General features: G+C 38.3%; 1 protein-coding gene across 1 annotated transcript in view; it reads right to left on the reverse strand.

Annotated features, from left to right (window-relative positions):
- Positions 1 to 15,295, reverse strand: part of LOC142337841 (uncharacterized) — an 84,004-nt gene that overhangs the window by 14,596 nt on the left and 54,113 nt on the right. The window contains exons 4-5 of the mRNA XM_075387392.1: positions 13,130 to 13,284; positions 12,088 to 12,529 (exon numbers count right to left, since the gene is read on the reverse strand). Coding sequence (XP_075243507.1) covers positions 12,088 to 12,529; positions 13,130 to 13,284 — 597 coding nt within the window. The remainder of the gene's footprint in view (positions 1 to 12,087; positions 12,530 to 13,129; positions 13,285 to 15,295) is intronic.

Raw genomic sequence — 15,295 nt, forward strand, 5'->3', positions numbered from 1 at the left:
TATATATGTAAACTAATGAATTCTAACTCAGCTCTGTACTCCCTCGTTTGCTCCATTTGTTCTTGAATAAATATTTGTGACAAAGATTCAAGCTTGTTGCGAAGCTGTAGTTGCTGCGGGATTTCCTCCTCAAGAAAGTGAACAATTTGTTGATAGATTACCTTTACTTTGTTGGGTCGATCTGAATCTTCAATTCTTTTGAAGCGCGTTTTCGTTTAGCGTTATTTTCTTTCACTGAAACAATACAACTTCGACGTATTTATCCGCTCTTGGCCAAATCTTTTCACCAATAAATTTTTTTATCCACTCGATTGGTTTTAAAAGCTTGATTGCTGTTCTCTACTGCTTTTCTTATTCCTTCTAAGCAGGTTTCGGACTTCGGTCTCTTAATTGTCTAATTGAATTGCTTTTCGAGCCACCTCGCAAGCGTTTAGTGAAACATTAATTTTAATTTTGCTTGTTGTTGTCTTTGGCAGTCTGTTTGACAGATTGGACACAGCTCCTTCCAATCACCAAATCAGCGGACAGAAATTAACAGCTGCTCTCCTACTTATGACAAGTAAGATTTACACCACAGTTCAATTCAGTGATTTAAAATCTCTCCTGATATTTTTTATAAATTGAATTTGTGAACAGTATTATCCACTATACTGTACAATATCGTTTTATTACATAATTGCATAGTCCTAATAACTAATCAAATCTTCCAAAAAACCAATAAAAAAACTAGACTCGGCATCGTTAAAGCTAATAAGGTACTCCGTCTTTCTACATGTACAAAGTTTCTCTTAATTAGGAAGTTTGGTCCATAGGAAAGATTGGCAATGTCAATGTGAATTCTCTTTTCAACAAGTCAAAGATAGTTTAAATTGTAACGGCTGCTCTACTATCAAAGTCAAGGAAAACTTTACACCGCCCAGTTCGTTTCAGCGGTTTCAAATCTGTTTGGATATTGTGTTTTCGCAGTTAACTTTTGTGAACTGTATTATCCGCAATACTGTAGATTACCGTTGCATTACTTGCTGCTCTTTTACTCTTGATAACTAATTGCTCAGCTTTGCTGTATAACAAACTCGTTTCACTCAGAATAACAAAATAATTCAAATTGAAACAGTCAGTATTTTGTTGAGTTTCGTTAATAACTCGATTTTTAAACCGAAAATAGGAATTCCCGTTCCTACAAATTGTTGCCCTATAACATGGCTATAACTATGCAAATTTTCAGCTTTCGATCTCAAGAATTGAAGAAAAAGTCACACTTAGTGTAACAATAACTGAACAACAATAACAAATTTTCTAAATTTAATGTTTGCAAGTCTCTCTATTGGCTTCAATAACACCTATGTCGAACTAGAGTAGGGGTCGTTAAAGCAGTAAAAGCAACAGACTATGTGCTTTGCAAAAAATTTCTCTTAATTAGAAACTTTGTTCCTCAGAAAGAAGGTTTGAGACTATCAAAGTTAATTCTCTATTCACAAGTCAAAGTAAAGTTAAAACTGTACAATCGCTAATATGATCTACAGAAACAAGACACGATAACAAGTAATTTACCGCTCAAGAAAGTGTGCTTCAATACGCACTGTATGTCTGTTTAATATTACCAAATTTTACCATGATTTTTGGTAATTTTTCAAGCTCTATTTATACTGCCGTACATGTCAAAATTGCATCTCTGATTGGTTGTAGAATACTATTTCGTAAGATTCCCTGAATACACTGCCTTTGGGGTTCGGGATACCGTATACTGAGCCCCGCACTCTCTGAATTCGAATGAAAATAGCAAAATTCATCGAATCTGGCTTACCAAGTTGGGTATCTCTTGCTCCGTTTGAGCTAAATTTGTGTTATTGTGAACACTTGAAAAGGTGGCAATAATAGCGTAGTTAGAGTTTGAGTTTCAGTTTAACTTCAGGTATGACGATTGTGTACTAATAATAGCTGCTAAATATTAATGTTGAACAAAGTGAACAAATCCGTATGGCTTCAGTAGAATGTAGCATTAAATTTCGCTGTTCATGCGTATCTAGCTTTAATGCTTGAAATGGCCTTGAAGCTCTATTCAATTTGGTTATTGAGTTAGTAAGCTCAACCACAACATTGCCGGCCCTTTTTTCTATCGCGAAAACATCTTTTCCAGGTAGTACTGGGGCGAGCTTCACTACTGGTCTCTTGTACACTCCGTCGTTCGTTTGAACTATCACTGATCGAATCACACCGTCAGACCCATCGATGGTCTCTGTAAGTCGACCTAAATTGTAATATCCACGCTTATCGCTGTCTTCGATCGACCAAACAACATCGCCTTCTTTAAGGGTTTCGTTTGCCGTAGATCGCCATTTTTGCCGATTGTTCAGAGTTGGCGGATTTTCTTTACGAAATCTGTCCCATATGAGATTTGCATAAACTTGAGTTTGTCGAAAGAGCTTTCGATAGTCAACAAGTTCTTCTGAGCACGGTAGGTAGGGTAAGCAAACGTTCCTGTTGCCAAGCAAGAAGTGATTGGGGGTCAATGCTTCTAAGTCATTAACATCTGAATTGACTGGAGTCAAAGGTCTTGCGTTCAACGTCTGCTCTACAATACATCGTAGTTGACAGAACGTCCTCTGTGACTGATCTGTTCCCCAAAACTGCATACATTACTTTCTTGCAGTTTCTCCCCAACCGTTCCCATACTCCTCCAAAGTGAAGTGCTGCGGGTGGGTTTAACTTCCATCTGATTCCTCGTTCAGCTAGAAGTTCTTCGATCCCTTCTTTGTTCCATGCCGCAACGTACTCTGCAAACTCCCTTTCAGCTGCAACATAATTTATCCCGTTGTCATTGAAGAATGTACTCGGTTTGCCTCTTCGCGCAATAAATCTCATTATTGCATTGAGACAACTATCTGTGTCCAACTTAGGTACTACCTCTATATACAGCGCACACAAGCGCTTTTCATTTCTTCGCTCAATCCTCACAATGAAAGGGCCAAAGTAGTCAACTCCAACATTTGTAAAGGCTGTTGGAGCTTCTAACCGCTCTTCGGGTAGATCTGCCATTACTGGTGTTGTCGTTTGTACTCTGCCTTTTCTGCAGGTAACACACTTGTTCTTGATTGATCTTGAGGCGTTTCTTATGCATAGGATCCACATCTTCTGCAGCAGAATGTTTCTTACATGCTCAGTGCCGTCGTGTTGATTGTCCTTGAGCTCGTTTTGCAAGAATAGCTCAACCGCATGATGTTCCAATGTAGCAATACTGGATGCTTTGCATTGAAATCCAATAGAGTCCTTCTTCATCTAGGAAGGGTGAGAACTGTACGATTTTGCTGCCTTTTGAAATTTCCTTTTCAACTTTGAGAGATTTCATCTCTTCACCAAACTGTTCTTGCTGTAGTAACTTGAAGATGATTGACTTTGCTTTTTCTCTTTCTTCAATTTTGGCTACAAGTGTTGCTGGCTTGTGTTCGTTCAATGCTCGCTGTACTTATGCTACTGTATTCACTAGTCTGTTGAAGTTACTGAATCGTTCCCACTGAATAACAGCTTTCTTCTCTTCTGACTGTATCATGAAGACTGATGAGGGTATATTCTCTTCATCTGATGCAAAGATTAGGTTCACTTGCTCTGGCCATTCATTTTCTGGTCGTTTCAACCAAGCCGGCCCAGGTGGGCCAATCACTTCTACTAAGTTCCTCGATGTTGATCTGGTGCCAATCTCTACTGGGTTGTTGATACCGCTCACATGTTTCTACTGTGAAACATCAGTTGTGTCTACTATCTCAGCCACTCGATTGGCCACAAGCACTTGTTATTTACGATGGAAACCGTGTATTCACTGCAATACCGTAGTTGAGTCTGACCAAAAACTGCAACTATTTATATTCATCTCATGTTCCTTGACCATCTGTTCGTTCAACCTCACTGCCATGACTGCCGCTTGCAATTCCAAACGTGATATTGAAAGATGCTTTATCGGTGCCACTCTGCATTTTTCAATGACAAATGGTAAGTCAGCTGAGTATTCTTTTGGTTGTGAACGTAGATAGGCCACTGCACACATCGTCTTCAGATGCGTCAGCAAACACATGAAGTTCGGTTTTATCCCTATCTTTGTTGAAGTACCTTCTATCGATGCTTGTTTCAGCCACTGTTGGAAGTTGTTCTTTCCATCTCAAGAATTCTGCTTCGTCACCAGGCTCCACTTCGTTGTCCCAATGTTGCCCATTCTTAGTCCAGTTGCCTTTCAGAAGTCGCCTCATGTGAACACTGAACGGAGCAAACAATCCCATCGGGTCGAATACTGGGTCGAAAATACCAATGGCAAAATCTTCCTCTGGGTTATAGGTGCTTCAACTTCCTTGTTTATACCTCTGCATATTTGAAGACTGTCATCAATAACGGTCCATTGTAGTCCTAGCACTGAGGATCCCTCCGTATTGGGTTCCACTTCGACTTGCTTTGTATTGCTGATTGACTTCAAGTCTTCTGGGATTGCTTTTGTAACTGCATCGTTGTTGCTTATCTACTTCTTCAGTTCAAATCCATGTCGTGAGAAAAGAGGTTGCAGTTGATTGAAGACTTCATTTGCTTCTTCCGGGGTTTCTACTGATTTGATGAAATCGTCCAAGTAGTTGTTTTGTATTGCCTTTGCTGCAATTGGATACTCTTTCGTTGTCCAGTCCCACTCGCTTGAGAGCACAGTTTGCACAAAATGGAGAACTTTTAGCTCCAAACACGTGACGCTGACATTCGTATATCTGAACTGGTTCATTTGTTCTTGGACGCCATAAGAACCTCAAGCAACTTCTATCCTGTTCGGGAACTTGCACTTGTAGAAACATCGATTCGATGTCAGCTGTCAGGGCTATTGGTCCTTCACGGAATCTGGATATTGTTCCAATCAACCCATGTAGCACATCAGGTCCTGCTAGTAGCGTATCATTTAGGCATACTTCTTTGTATTTTGACGCAGCATTGCAAACACGTCTTACTTTACCAGGCTTGTTCGGGTTTAGCACTGGATGGTGTGGCAAATACCATTCTTTCCCGAAGGTGCCTTTCACTTCGGACTCAACCAAAAATTATATGAATCCCTTTTCTACATCTGTATCTATTGACTGTTGATACAACCTTTTCAGGTTTGGGTCTCTTTGGGATCTTCGTTCCAGTGAGTAAAGCTGACCCAAGGCTGAGCTGTAGTTGTTCGGCAGGTTTGGCTCTGGTTCACTCCACAGCGTTCCCACTTCGTACCGCCCACCTGTCAACTTCTTCGTACTCTCTAGTATCTTATGTGCCTGCAGTTCCTTCTTTGACTGACTGACGACGTTGATTTTGGAAGTATAGGTTTCTATGTCCCACCAGGTTGGTTTTTCTCAGCCACTTTCACATCTTCAGTGAAGGCGAAATGACAAACATTTTGTCTTCTTTTGCCCGTCATGGGTCCACTGCCTGCCCATCCTAGCTCTGTTAAAACGTCGAAAGGTTCACTTCGTGTTCCTATCTTGTAGTCCAATGGGCGTTGTAGCTCATAAGCATCTTGACCAAGGATGATGCCAACTTCCAGCAAGTTGAATCTTTTGTTGGGTAGAACACTCAAGTGATTGGAGCTTTGCTTCAGCTTGTTGTAGTTTTAGTTTGTGTTTCCCAAGGAGATTGAAGGGTCTGCAAACGCTTCGATTGAATGCACCTTTGAATGTAGTCCCTTTATTTTGAGAGAAACCTTCTCTGTCTTCAGATCCTTTGTTCCGTGTATGCTAGCTATGTTGAGCGTCACATCGGTGCCTTGGGCTCGTAACTTCTCTTGCACACTTTAATCGATGAATAAAACCGTTGATACACTGTCGAGGAAAGCATGTGTTCAGCCTGTTGCCACCGCTCTGTATTGAGACAGGCACTATCTGAAGACAGCTAGTAACTTCTTCACTCTGGTTGGTTGTTGCTGCGCTTACGTTGACTGAGTGATTGCCCTCGTCCATTTGGTTTTCTGATTGTAGCAATCGGTGTTGCTGCTTGATGCATCCATTGATGCCGCACGCATTGACTTTACAATCTTTGATTGCATGTCCTTTTCCTAGACATTCGTAACATAAGCGTTGCTTCCTCACTGCTGCGTACCGATCATTCACACTCACGTTCCTGAATAGTGGACAGTTCCATATTTTATGAGTGCCATCAGCTAGCGGACAGTGATCACTTTGCGTTTGCTTTGTTTCCTTAACGTTCGAACTAGCACTGAAGTTCGATGTTTTTGAGAACTGTTTGTCTCTATGTATGCCTCTTCGGTCTTGTTCTCTTCGCTCGCCCTTGAAAGCTGAAAACCCTTCGTGCACGAATGCTATCCTTGATAGCCAATTTTCAAACATTATCAGATCAGGTCAATCTTCATCTTTATCATCAACATAGAACCACCACTTCTCTTTGAGAACTTGAGGTAGTTTATCTACTGCCATATATAGTGTCGAGCTTTATTGCAGATCACCAATCTGCTTGTAATCTTTGAGCACATTCACAAAGTTCGAAACAATAACTGAGAAACTGATCAGACCTGTTGAGTCGTGAGGTTTAACCTGACTTGCTATGCGAAGACTCTCCAATTGTGCATCAATGATCACATGAGGCCTTCGAAATTTCCACTCCAGAATGTTCCATGCAGCACCATAGAACTGTCCAGAATAGACCATTCCAGAGATTGCTGACCTTGCCTCGCCTGTCAGGAGAGTCTTTAGATGGCTCATCTTCTCTGAGTCTGGTATTGGTCGTGGATCCACTGTAGCAATGAACATACTAGACCACTCCGGCCATTCGAGGGGATTTTCATCAAAGTTGTTCAACTTCAGCTTTGGTAGGCTACTGCTACCTGCATACCAACTGTTGTATCGTAGTAGACCAGCTCTGCGGGAAACGTAACGGTCTTCAACACTTGAGGAACGGTCTCGTGAACTGCGATATCGTGAGAAGTGACTCTGCCTGTTCACTTCAGCGGTTGTTTCGAAGCGAGCTGTTGATCGTTCTGGCCTTAGGAGGCTCTCGATCCTACTGGCCCAGTCAGAGACATCTTTCTTCTTTGGGGTCCAGTTCAAGGGTGATTTGTCTCCAGCTCTAGTTGATTGGGAACAGGCATCATTCTCTAATGCTGTTCTCTTCACTTTGCGCTCTAGCCCGTGCTCTTCCTCCAGTAGTTGGTGCTTGGTTTCCAGTTCCTTCATTTGCATTTCCAGCTCTAGCCTCCTCCGCTAAAATCCTGCCTGTTCTAGTCGCATCTTGGTTTCGAATTCAACATCGAATTTCTTCATCCTTTCCTCGCGCCTTTGCTTTGTTGAAGATGTTTCCGAAACATTCTCCGTCTCTTGGCCACCTGCTGTTGCTCCATTTTGCACTGTTTGCGCAACTGGGTTGTCCGTTGGGTAGTTGTCATTGCTCTCGCTGTCGTTCACTGCTTGAGTTGAGTTGCTTTGCTCTGCATTCATTGCTGGTTGCGTGCCTTTGCTTATATAATGCAAGCCAATGATAGTCCAAACTTGCTTGGCACTTTCTTGCTTCTTTCAGATGTTCTTCAACAAAATTAGCTTGATAGGGCACTAGCTTGTTCCGACGCTGCGGGTTGCCTGGGTATTTCTTCCTCTAGAAGGTGAACAGTCTGTTGGTAGAGGACCTTTAGTTAGTTGGGTTGATCTGAATCTTCAATTATTATGTAGCCAATCCCTGTTTTAGTGTTAACATCTTCCACTAAATCTAGGAACTTCTTGTCGTACTTTTGAGCTGCTGATTAAAACTCCTCTCTGCTGGTTGTGCTCGAATTCCTTGGTTGCTGTTTGCTTTGCTTGTTCCTTTTAAGCGAGGTCAACTCTTCAACGTGTTTTGTGAATTGCACTCGCACCTTTCGCTCTGCCTCACTGGCGTTGCGCTGTCGATTCGTTTTTCTTTGCGGGCTGCCTTCGGCACTCTCTTCATCAGATTGGACAGCCGTTTGCCTTCCACTGTCCGGGTCGGCGGACCAAATGTAACGGCTGCTTTCCTATCAAAGTCAAGGCAAACTTTACACCGCCCAGTTCGTTTCAGCGGTTTCAAATCTGTCCGTATATTGTGTTTTTGCAGTTAACTTTTGTGAACTGTATTATCCGCAAAAATGTAGATTACCGTTGCATTACCTGTTGCTCTATTTCCCTTGATAACTATTTGCTCAGCTTTGCTGTATAACCAACTCGTTTCTCTCAGAATAGCAAAATAATTCAAATTGAAACTATCAATATTTTGTTGAGTTTTGTTAATTACTCAATTTTTAAACCGAATAAAAGAATTCCCGTTCATACAGATTGTAGCCCTATAACTTGGCTATAACTATGCAAATTTTCAGCTTTCTCTCTCAAAAATTATAGAAAAACTCACACTTAGTGTAACAATAACTGAACAACGATAACAAATTTTCTAAATTTAATGTTTGCAAGTCACTCTATTGGCTTCAATAACACCAATGTCGAACTAGAGTTGGCTTCGTTAAAATTAGTAAGAGCAACTGACTATGTGCTTTGCAAAAAGTTTCTCTTACTTAGGAACTTCGTTCCTCGGAAAGAAGGTTTTGAGAATATCAAAGTTAATTCTCTTTTCACAAGTCAAAGTGAAGTTAAAACGGTACAATCAGTAATATGATCTACAGAAACAAGACACAATAACAAATAATTTACCGCTCAAGAAAGTGTGCTTCAATACGCACTGTACGTGTTTAATATTACCAAATTTACGAGTTTCAACTGACTTTTGGTAATTTTTCAAGCTCTATTTATACTGCCGTACATGTCAAAATTGCATCTCTGATTGGTTGTAGATTACTATGTCGTAAGATTCTCTGAATACACTGCGTTTGGGGTTCGGGATACCGTATACGGTGCCCTGCACTCTCTGAATTGGTAAGAAAATAGCAAAATTCATCGAATCTGGCTTACCAGGTTGGTTATCTCTTGCTCCTTTGAGCTAAGTTTGTGTTATTGTGAACACCTGAATACGTGGCAATAATAGCGTAGTTCGAGTTTGAGTTTCAATTTAACTTCAGGTATGACGATTGTGTACTAATAATAGTTGCTAAATATGAATGTTGAACAAAGTGAACAAATCCGTATGGCTTCAGTAGAATGTAGCGTTAAATTTCGCTCTTCATGCTATTCTAGCTTTAAAGCTTGAAATGGCCTTGAAGCGCTATTCAATTTGGTTATTGAGTTAGTAAGCTCAGCCACAACATAAATTTACAATCACTCAGTCATGAAACAAGCAACAGTGACAAAAATTTACCACTCGTGAAGGAATCCAGCTTTACACAGCAATGTATGTTAATTTAATATGACCAAACATGTCAAAACGAACCTTTCAATGGCTCTGGACAAAGATGTAGGCATGCTAAACAAATCTCCATAACGTCTTATTTTATTGAAAAGTTGATGACAAGGCTTTTAAATAAGTAGAACTTTGTCGAATAATCTATGCCAACCACATAATCCATCGCAAAGCAATGGTCAGGAAATAAATGAAATAATGAAAATGATTTAGTATATTGTGCATAGGTGACAATACTGATAAAGTGGTAGTGGCGGATTCCGGATCTTTTTTTGGGTTTCGCTTCATGTATGACATTATCGTACTATCAATAGTTACTATATGACTATCTTGCAACAAAAAAAATTGATTGCATTTTGCTTGAATGCAGCAATAAATTTTGCTCGTCAGGCTATTCTACTTTACTGTTTAATTTGCCATTGAGTTGAATTGTTCATTTAAAAAGTCTAACACGCTGAGAGCAGATGACCTCTTATCCGTTCCCTACCCGAATGCGTCTGAGACCTGTACTACTACGCTATAACACTCTAAATAATGTATAGGTAAATTTACCTGAACAGTGTGCAGGTAAGGCCAAGTGCAGGTAAAATTTACCTGCACAATTTTCCCCGGAATTGCTTACCTGCACATTATTCAGGTAATTTACCTGCAAATTTTATTTGTGATTTTAAGGTATGAATTTGAAGGAAAATTTTTACAGGAAAACTGAGTTTGAAAATAAAATTCGTAGCTTTTCTTTTCAGATAGCAAAGACAATTCCATAAAGCTTCCCTATGATTTTTCCAAAGATGGACTGAAGTGAACAAAAAATTTAAAATATCATTAACAAAATTTCATTTTCGTTTTTAAAACACTTTCAAGATTTCCTGAATTGCTCTGGGACTTTTCTTGGACCGGAAGTTACTATTGAAAAATGGTGAACAATGAATATAATTTTGTTGACTGAACTGAAAAAATTTAATCTTCCACTCAGCAAAAACACATTTAAACCAGAAACCGCAAACTTGGCTAGTTCCAAGCCTCCCCTGCTCTAACGAAAAATTTGCTTTGGCAAATGGAAGACTGAGAACTTAATACATACCACCGAAAGTTATTCTTTGTAAATTCATTCACTGTAAGGGTAAATTACCTGCACATTTAAGGTAAATCGTGCAGGTAAAATTACCTAAAATTTTTACTGTTCAGGTAAATTGCAGGTAAAATGTGCACGGGGACTACATGCACATTTCAGGTAAAATTACCTGCAATTGCAGGTACGTGCAGGTACCGTGCAGGTACTGTGCAGGAACGCCAAAATACATGCACAGTTCAGGTAAATTTACCTGCATTTTTAGGTAAATTTACCTGCACGTTTTTTAGAGTGAACGGCTTTGCTATTTCCTCGCCTACAGTCGCTTTTATAGCAGCAGATTTAATTTAGGAATGAGAGCAAATTGGATCACGCAAAAATAATAATTCAAGCGTGGAAAAGTCACTCGAAAGCTAGAAATAATGTTATATGACAAAAGAGCAAGAATGGTCAAACAAAAATTTTGCAGTGGCAAAAATAAGACAAAGAGGTTAACAATAATTGTTTCAAACTTCGTTTGAGAGTAGTTAAAAAGAAATTCATTGAAAATTTATAATCAAGGTTGTACATCAATTTGGGTGCTCGTCATCATAACGTAAAAAGTAGGAACTAAACAATGCTTACTATACGTTCAATGGTCTTATCTCAGAAAAAAAATAAAATTCATTCAAGTGTTCAATTGCTCATCTCATTTCTACTGAACATGCTCAAGTATTTTATTCTGTTATTGAAAACTTTTCAGTATAGGCGATATTTTTCCAGTTTTCTTCTCATTAAACTATTTTTCTTTCACAAAATTAATTGTCTTGTCTGGTTTTTATTTCAATTGAAACAGCTCTGCACCTTTATTTTCCCTATTGCATCACAGCTGCGATTTCTTTAGGGTTAATTTAAATAGTTAATTGGAATGGGAGAACATCAGATTTGATCAATTTAAACCGACAAAGGCCATATTTTTGACATACTTAACAATTTCGATGCCCCAGTTTAACAGTTGATTTATAGGGTAGGAATTCTAAACCGACAATGTTTTAACAAACATTCAACTGAATATATTCAAGAGCACAACTGATTTGAAAACGACCAACATGTTTCAAACAAATTTTTTGGCAAGATACAGTGGGCGAACAGCAATACCTATTTAACATTAACAGCATTTCAAATAGTCATGTTGAAGTAAAAAAGAGTTCTGGACATAATAACCAACTTTTTTGATGTAACTAAGCTGTTTCAGTCTGGTTTTACAAGTTAATATTGAAATACGCCGGTTCAGTGTACTGAAACACTCTGGGTGGTCAGCCCGGGTCGATATCGGAGGTTAAACAGGAATTGCATTCGGTTTTAATTCCTTTCTATTAGAAAAAAGGTATCTTCAATTGATGTTGATAAAGGTCATTTAATCATACTTGAAGGTTTTCATCATATAAGGCTAGTTGACCTCCACGCGAGTAAGTAGGCAACATTTCTTGGGAATGTTTCCTCCAGAATAAAATTGACTGAATAAAATTCAGAAACTTTGTGTATCATTATTGTATTGAGAATAGCTTGTAAAGTCATAATAGTTTCAGATACAGAACTTCGCACATCAGCTGATATAGGATTACAAGGACTGCAAAATTTTCATTTTATTTGACCTGTAAGTTGGTGGGTGTTTGGTTGGTTGAGAGGGGGAGGGGGGGGGGGGGAGGGGTGGAGGGTGAGTCAAAATCAATTACCTTTCGGAATTTGTTCCCACTTGTTCGCGTTTTCCCAGTTACCCCACTATCATCCGAATTGAGAGGTCGCTTCTTGTTGGCCGAAGACAAACTCCCACTACCTGAACCAGTCTCTTTATCTTTCTCGCTTCCCAAACTTTTCCCATATTCCCCCACTTCTTTCTTCGCTTCATTCGGACATTTCTGAGACAGATTCCTATTGGATGACATTGCAGCTGCCATGGCCCAATCAAGAGCCGTAACGTAAGAAGGTGAAGTTACAAGCCCATAGTATGCAGCAGCAACGGCGTTATGCATATTTGCAGGTCCACTGCCGTTAGGGTTTGCAAACTTGACATTAAGGCGTTCTCGAAACCCTGGAAACTTGCTTCCGTTCAAATGGCTGATAGCTCTCTCGGCATTGTTGTGTGTATCAAGGCGGACAAAGCCCACACCACGTGACCTGTTAGACAATTAATTGAAAGAATAATAAATCAAAATTCTTTTTTTCACAGAACGATATATGCGCCGTTTACCCAAAATGCATAAAAAAGCAAAATTTAGATGTACGAATCAGATAATTTTTTTCAAAAAAACCAACTGGTCCTCGCTTCTTTCTTCAGAAACTGACGTGAGCTTCATTAGAACCTTAAACATGCAACAAATCCGTTATACTTTAAGTGCGCCTGCAATTTGATATAATCGGAGCAATCTACAATCGATTTCGAATACCTATCTTGCAAGATATTTGCAAAAAAAAAATGCATCTTACAAAATTTCTGCCACATTACCACTTGCAACATTACCACTTTTTACAAGAATCTTGCAACAAAACCTTGTTTTTTTTGCAAGAACCTTTCGAAATAACTATTTTTTTTTGCAGGAGCCTTGCAAGAATCATCTGTCTCGACTATCCTTACAAGACGAAAATTCCATTTTTCTGTAAATCGCTTCATATAGACTCTTATTTGAGTCAGCTCAGCTAAAATTTAGATCAGGCGGATCGTTAATGATGTTAGCACAAAATTTCAGATCTTCAGTGCGTTCAGTGTGACTACTTTACCTTCCAAGTGAGTCAAAGAGAATCCTGGCAGTGATGATTTCGCCATAAGAGAGAAAGAGACGACAGAAGTCCTGCAGGGAAAATGTCCTTGGGAACCCACTGACGTACAAATTGGCATCCTTGATCTGGGGAGAACTGGGACGGGCTATGGAAACCTAACACAACAAACAATATCCATGAAACTTGATGGATGATTGTTCTGACCCCTCTTGAGGGGGAAGGAACTATATACTCAAATGGGTTTTTTTTGTTCAGTCAATTTTGGCCGATCGATATATTCATCGTAGAAAGTTGAGACTGCTATCATTAGAAAGCTTATCCAGCGCAGAATATGGAATTAAAAAGATTTTTTTAATTTTCGTTTTTTTACAGGGAGTTAGCGAGGTTTAAATTTTGAGAAAATAGAGTGAATTCCGGTGAGCTTTTATTCACATTTTCCGGAATTTTTTTACTAAAACTTTGCCAATTTTGCTAAAATTTGTTAATTTTTTTTTTAAAAGTGTTGTTGATTTTTATTTGAAAAGACAAAAAACTTTATTGTAGGCTATTTTTATTAATTTTTTTGTCAAAAATTCTGGCTAAATGTTTCAAAATTAAGACTTTTTCATCAAAAACAACACGAAATAAGTTTCTTCGGCCCAGTTTGATTAAATTTACAGGAAGTACAGATCCAACCACCACTAACACAATCTTTTTAGACTCAAAATGGGGATTTTCTAATTCAAATTCCGTTGAGAGTGCTCTGTAATTAAAACTTTGCCGTTTTTGTTAAATTTATTCGTTGATTATCAAAAACGCAGCATCTATTTTTGAGTTTTTAACTAAAAAAATATCAATATCTAGAACAGTCGAAGAATTAAGTGTTCCTAATGAACAAACAGCATTAGCAGGGCTAGTTTTGTACCAATCTTGGACTGGTATAATCCAAAAATGATTCTACATTAATTAAATAACAGAACATTTCAAACCAAAGGTTATGGTTGTTTTGACTTTAAGTATTTGATTTTTAAATAAATAGTGACTTAGTGAACTTTGCCTCTATTTTTCTCTTAAATTGGTCAACTTGTAGCTTATTGTCAGCAATGAAAGAATAATTTTTCCTTCTATTGAAGTCAAATTCAATCTTAATTGCGGTTTTACGTCTTAAATTATGGTTTTCTGGCTTTGATATTACTAGATTTCATAAAATTTTTTTAGGTATTTGCCCATTTTTCACGTTTTCTAGTTTTGTCAGATTATCACGTTATTGACAGTTCGTATATCACATTATCGGCTTTCAATTAAAGCAAAATTGATAAAAATTGAAATCCTTGAAGATATAGATTATGATTTTAACGGCTTCGACACTACTTTCTCGAAGAATTTATTTGTATTTTTTAAATTTTGTCTTTAACTGTCCTTTTTACTTTGTCTTTTAAGTCGCATGAAAAATCCAGTACAAAGACCCGGTTTCACTGGCTTTTCATGGAAGAATAGATGATCCGATATTTTGATATTAGTAGATAGCTGATGGCTTTCATAACTTTGCAATTTTGCTCCTTTTGTTGTCTGTTTGTTATCTAGTCTTGTTAATTAAAAGCCAAATATGACATGATTGTTGTCAAATGACTGTTTCAAGAGGGATTGGTGTCAGACAATCTAATGTTTTTAAAGAATTCCTTTACTGGCTTCGACACGAAAAAGTAAATTAATTTTTGATTTTTGTCATGTTTGACGTTCTTTTTGTAGACGTAAGACATATTCTGGATAGTTTCAATTCTGAGGGGCTTGCTTTGGAAAAATAAACTAAACTATTTAATTATTTCATTCTGTAATTAATGGCGCTCATGTCTTCGGAAATTTTTTTTCGAAAAAAAGTTTAAGTGTTACTTAATTTTGCAATTTTTTTCATTTTTATCTACATGTTACCTAACTTCATTTTTGAGAGGTTACATAATACAATATCAGTGCTCCCAAAAAGTGCAATCGAACATATTTTGATGGCCATAGTATGGCTTTACGGTTTCGAAAGCGTTTTCTGCCAAGTTTCAATTGATTTTTTGTTTGTTGTTTATTTGTTGTTCTTTTTGTAACCCCATAAAAAATTGAATACCGACAGTTCTTAATTCCCTCTATAGAAGAATTGGTAAGGTTACACCTAAGGGATATTTTAGTTGATTTCTAAGA

Source organism: Convolutriloba macropyga, chromosome 4 (assembly GCF_964194025.1).
Source record: "Convolutriloba macropyga chromosome 4, txConMacr16.3, whole genome shotgun sequence".
NCBI lineage: Eukaryota > Metazoa > Xenacoelomorpha > Acoela > Convolutidae > Convolutriloba > Convolutriloba macropyga.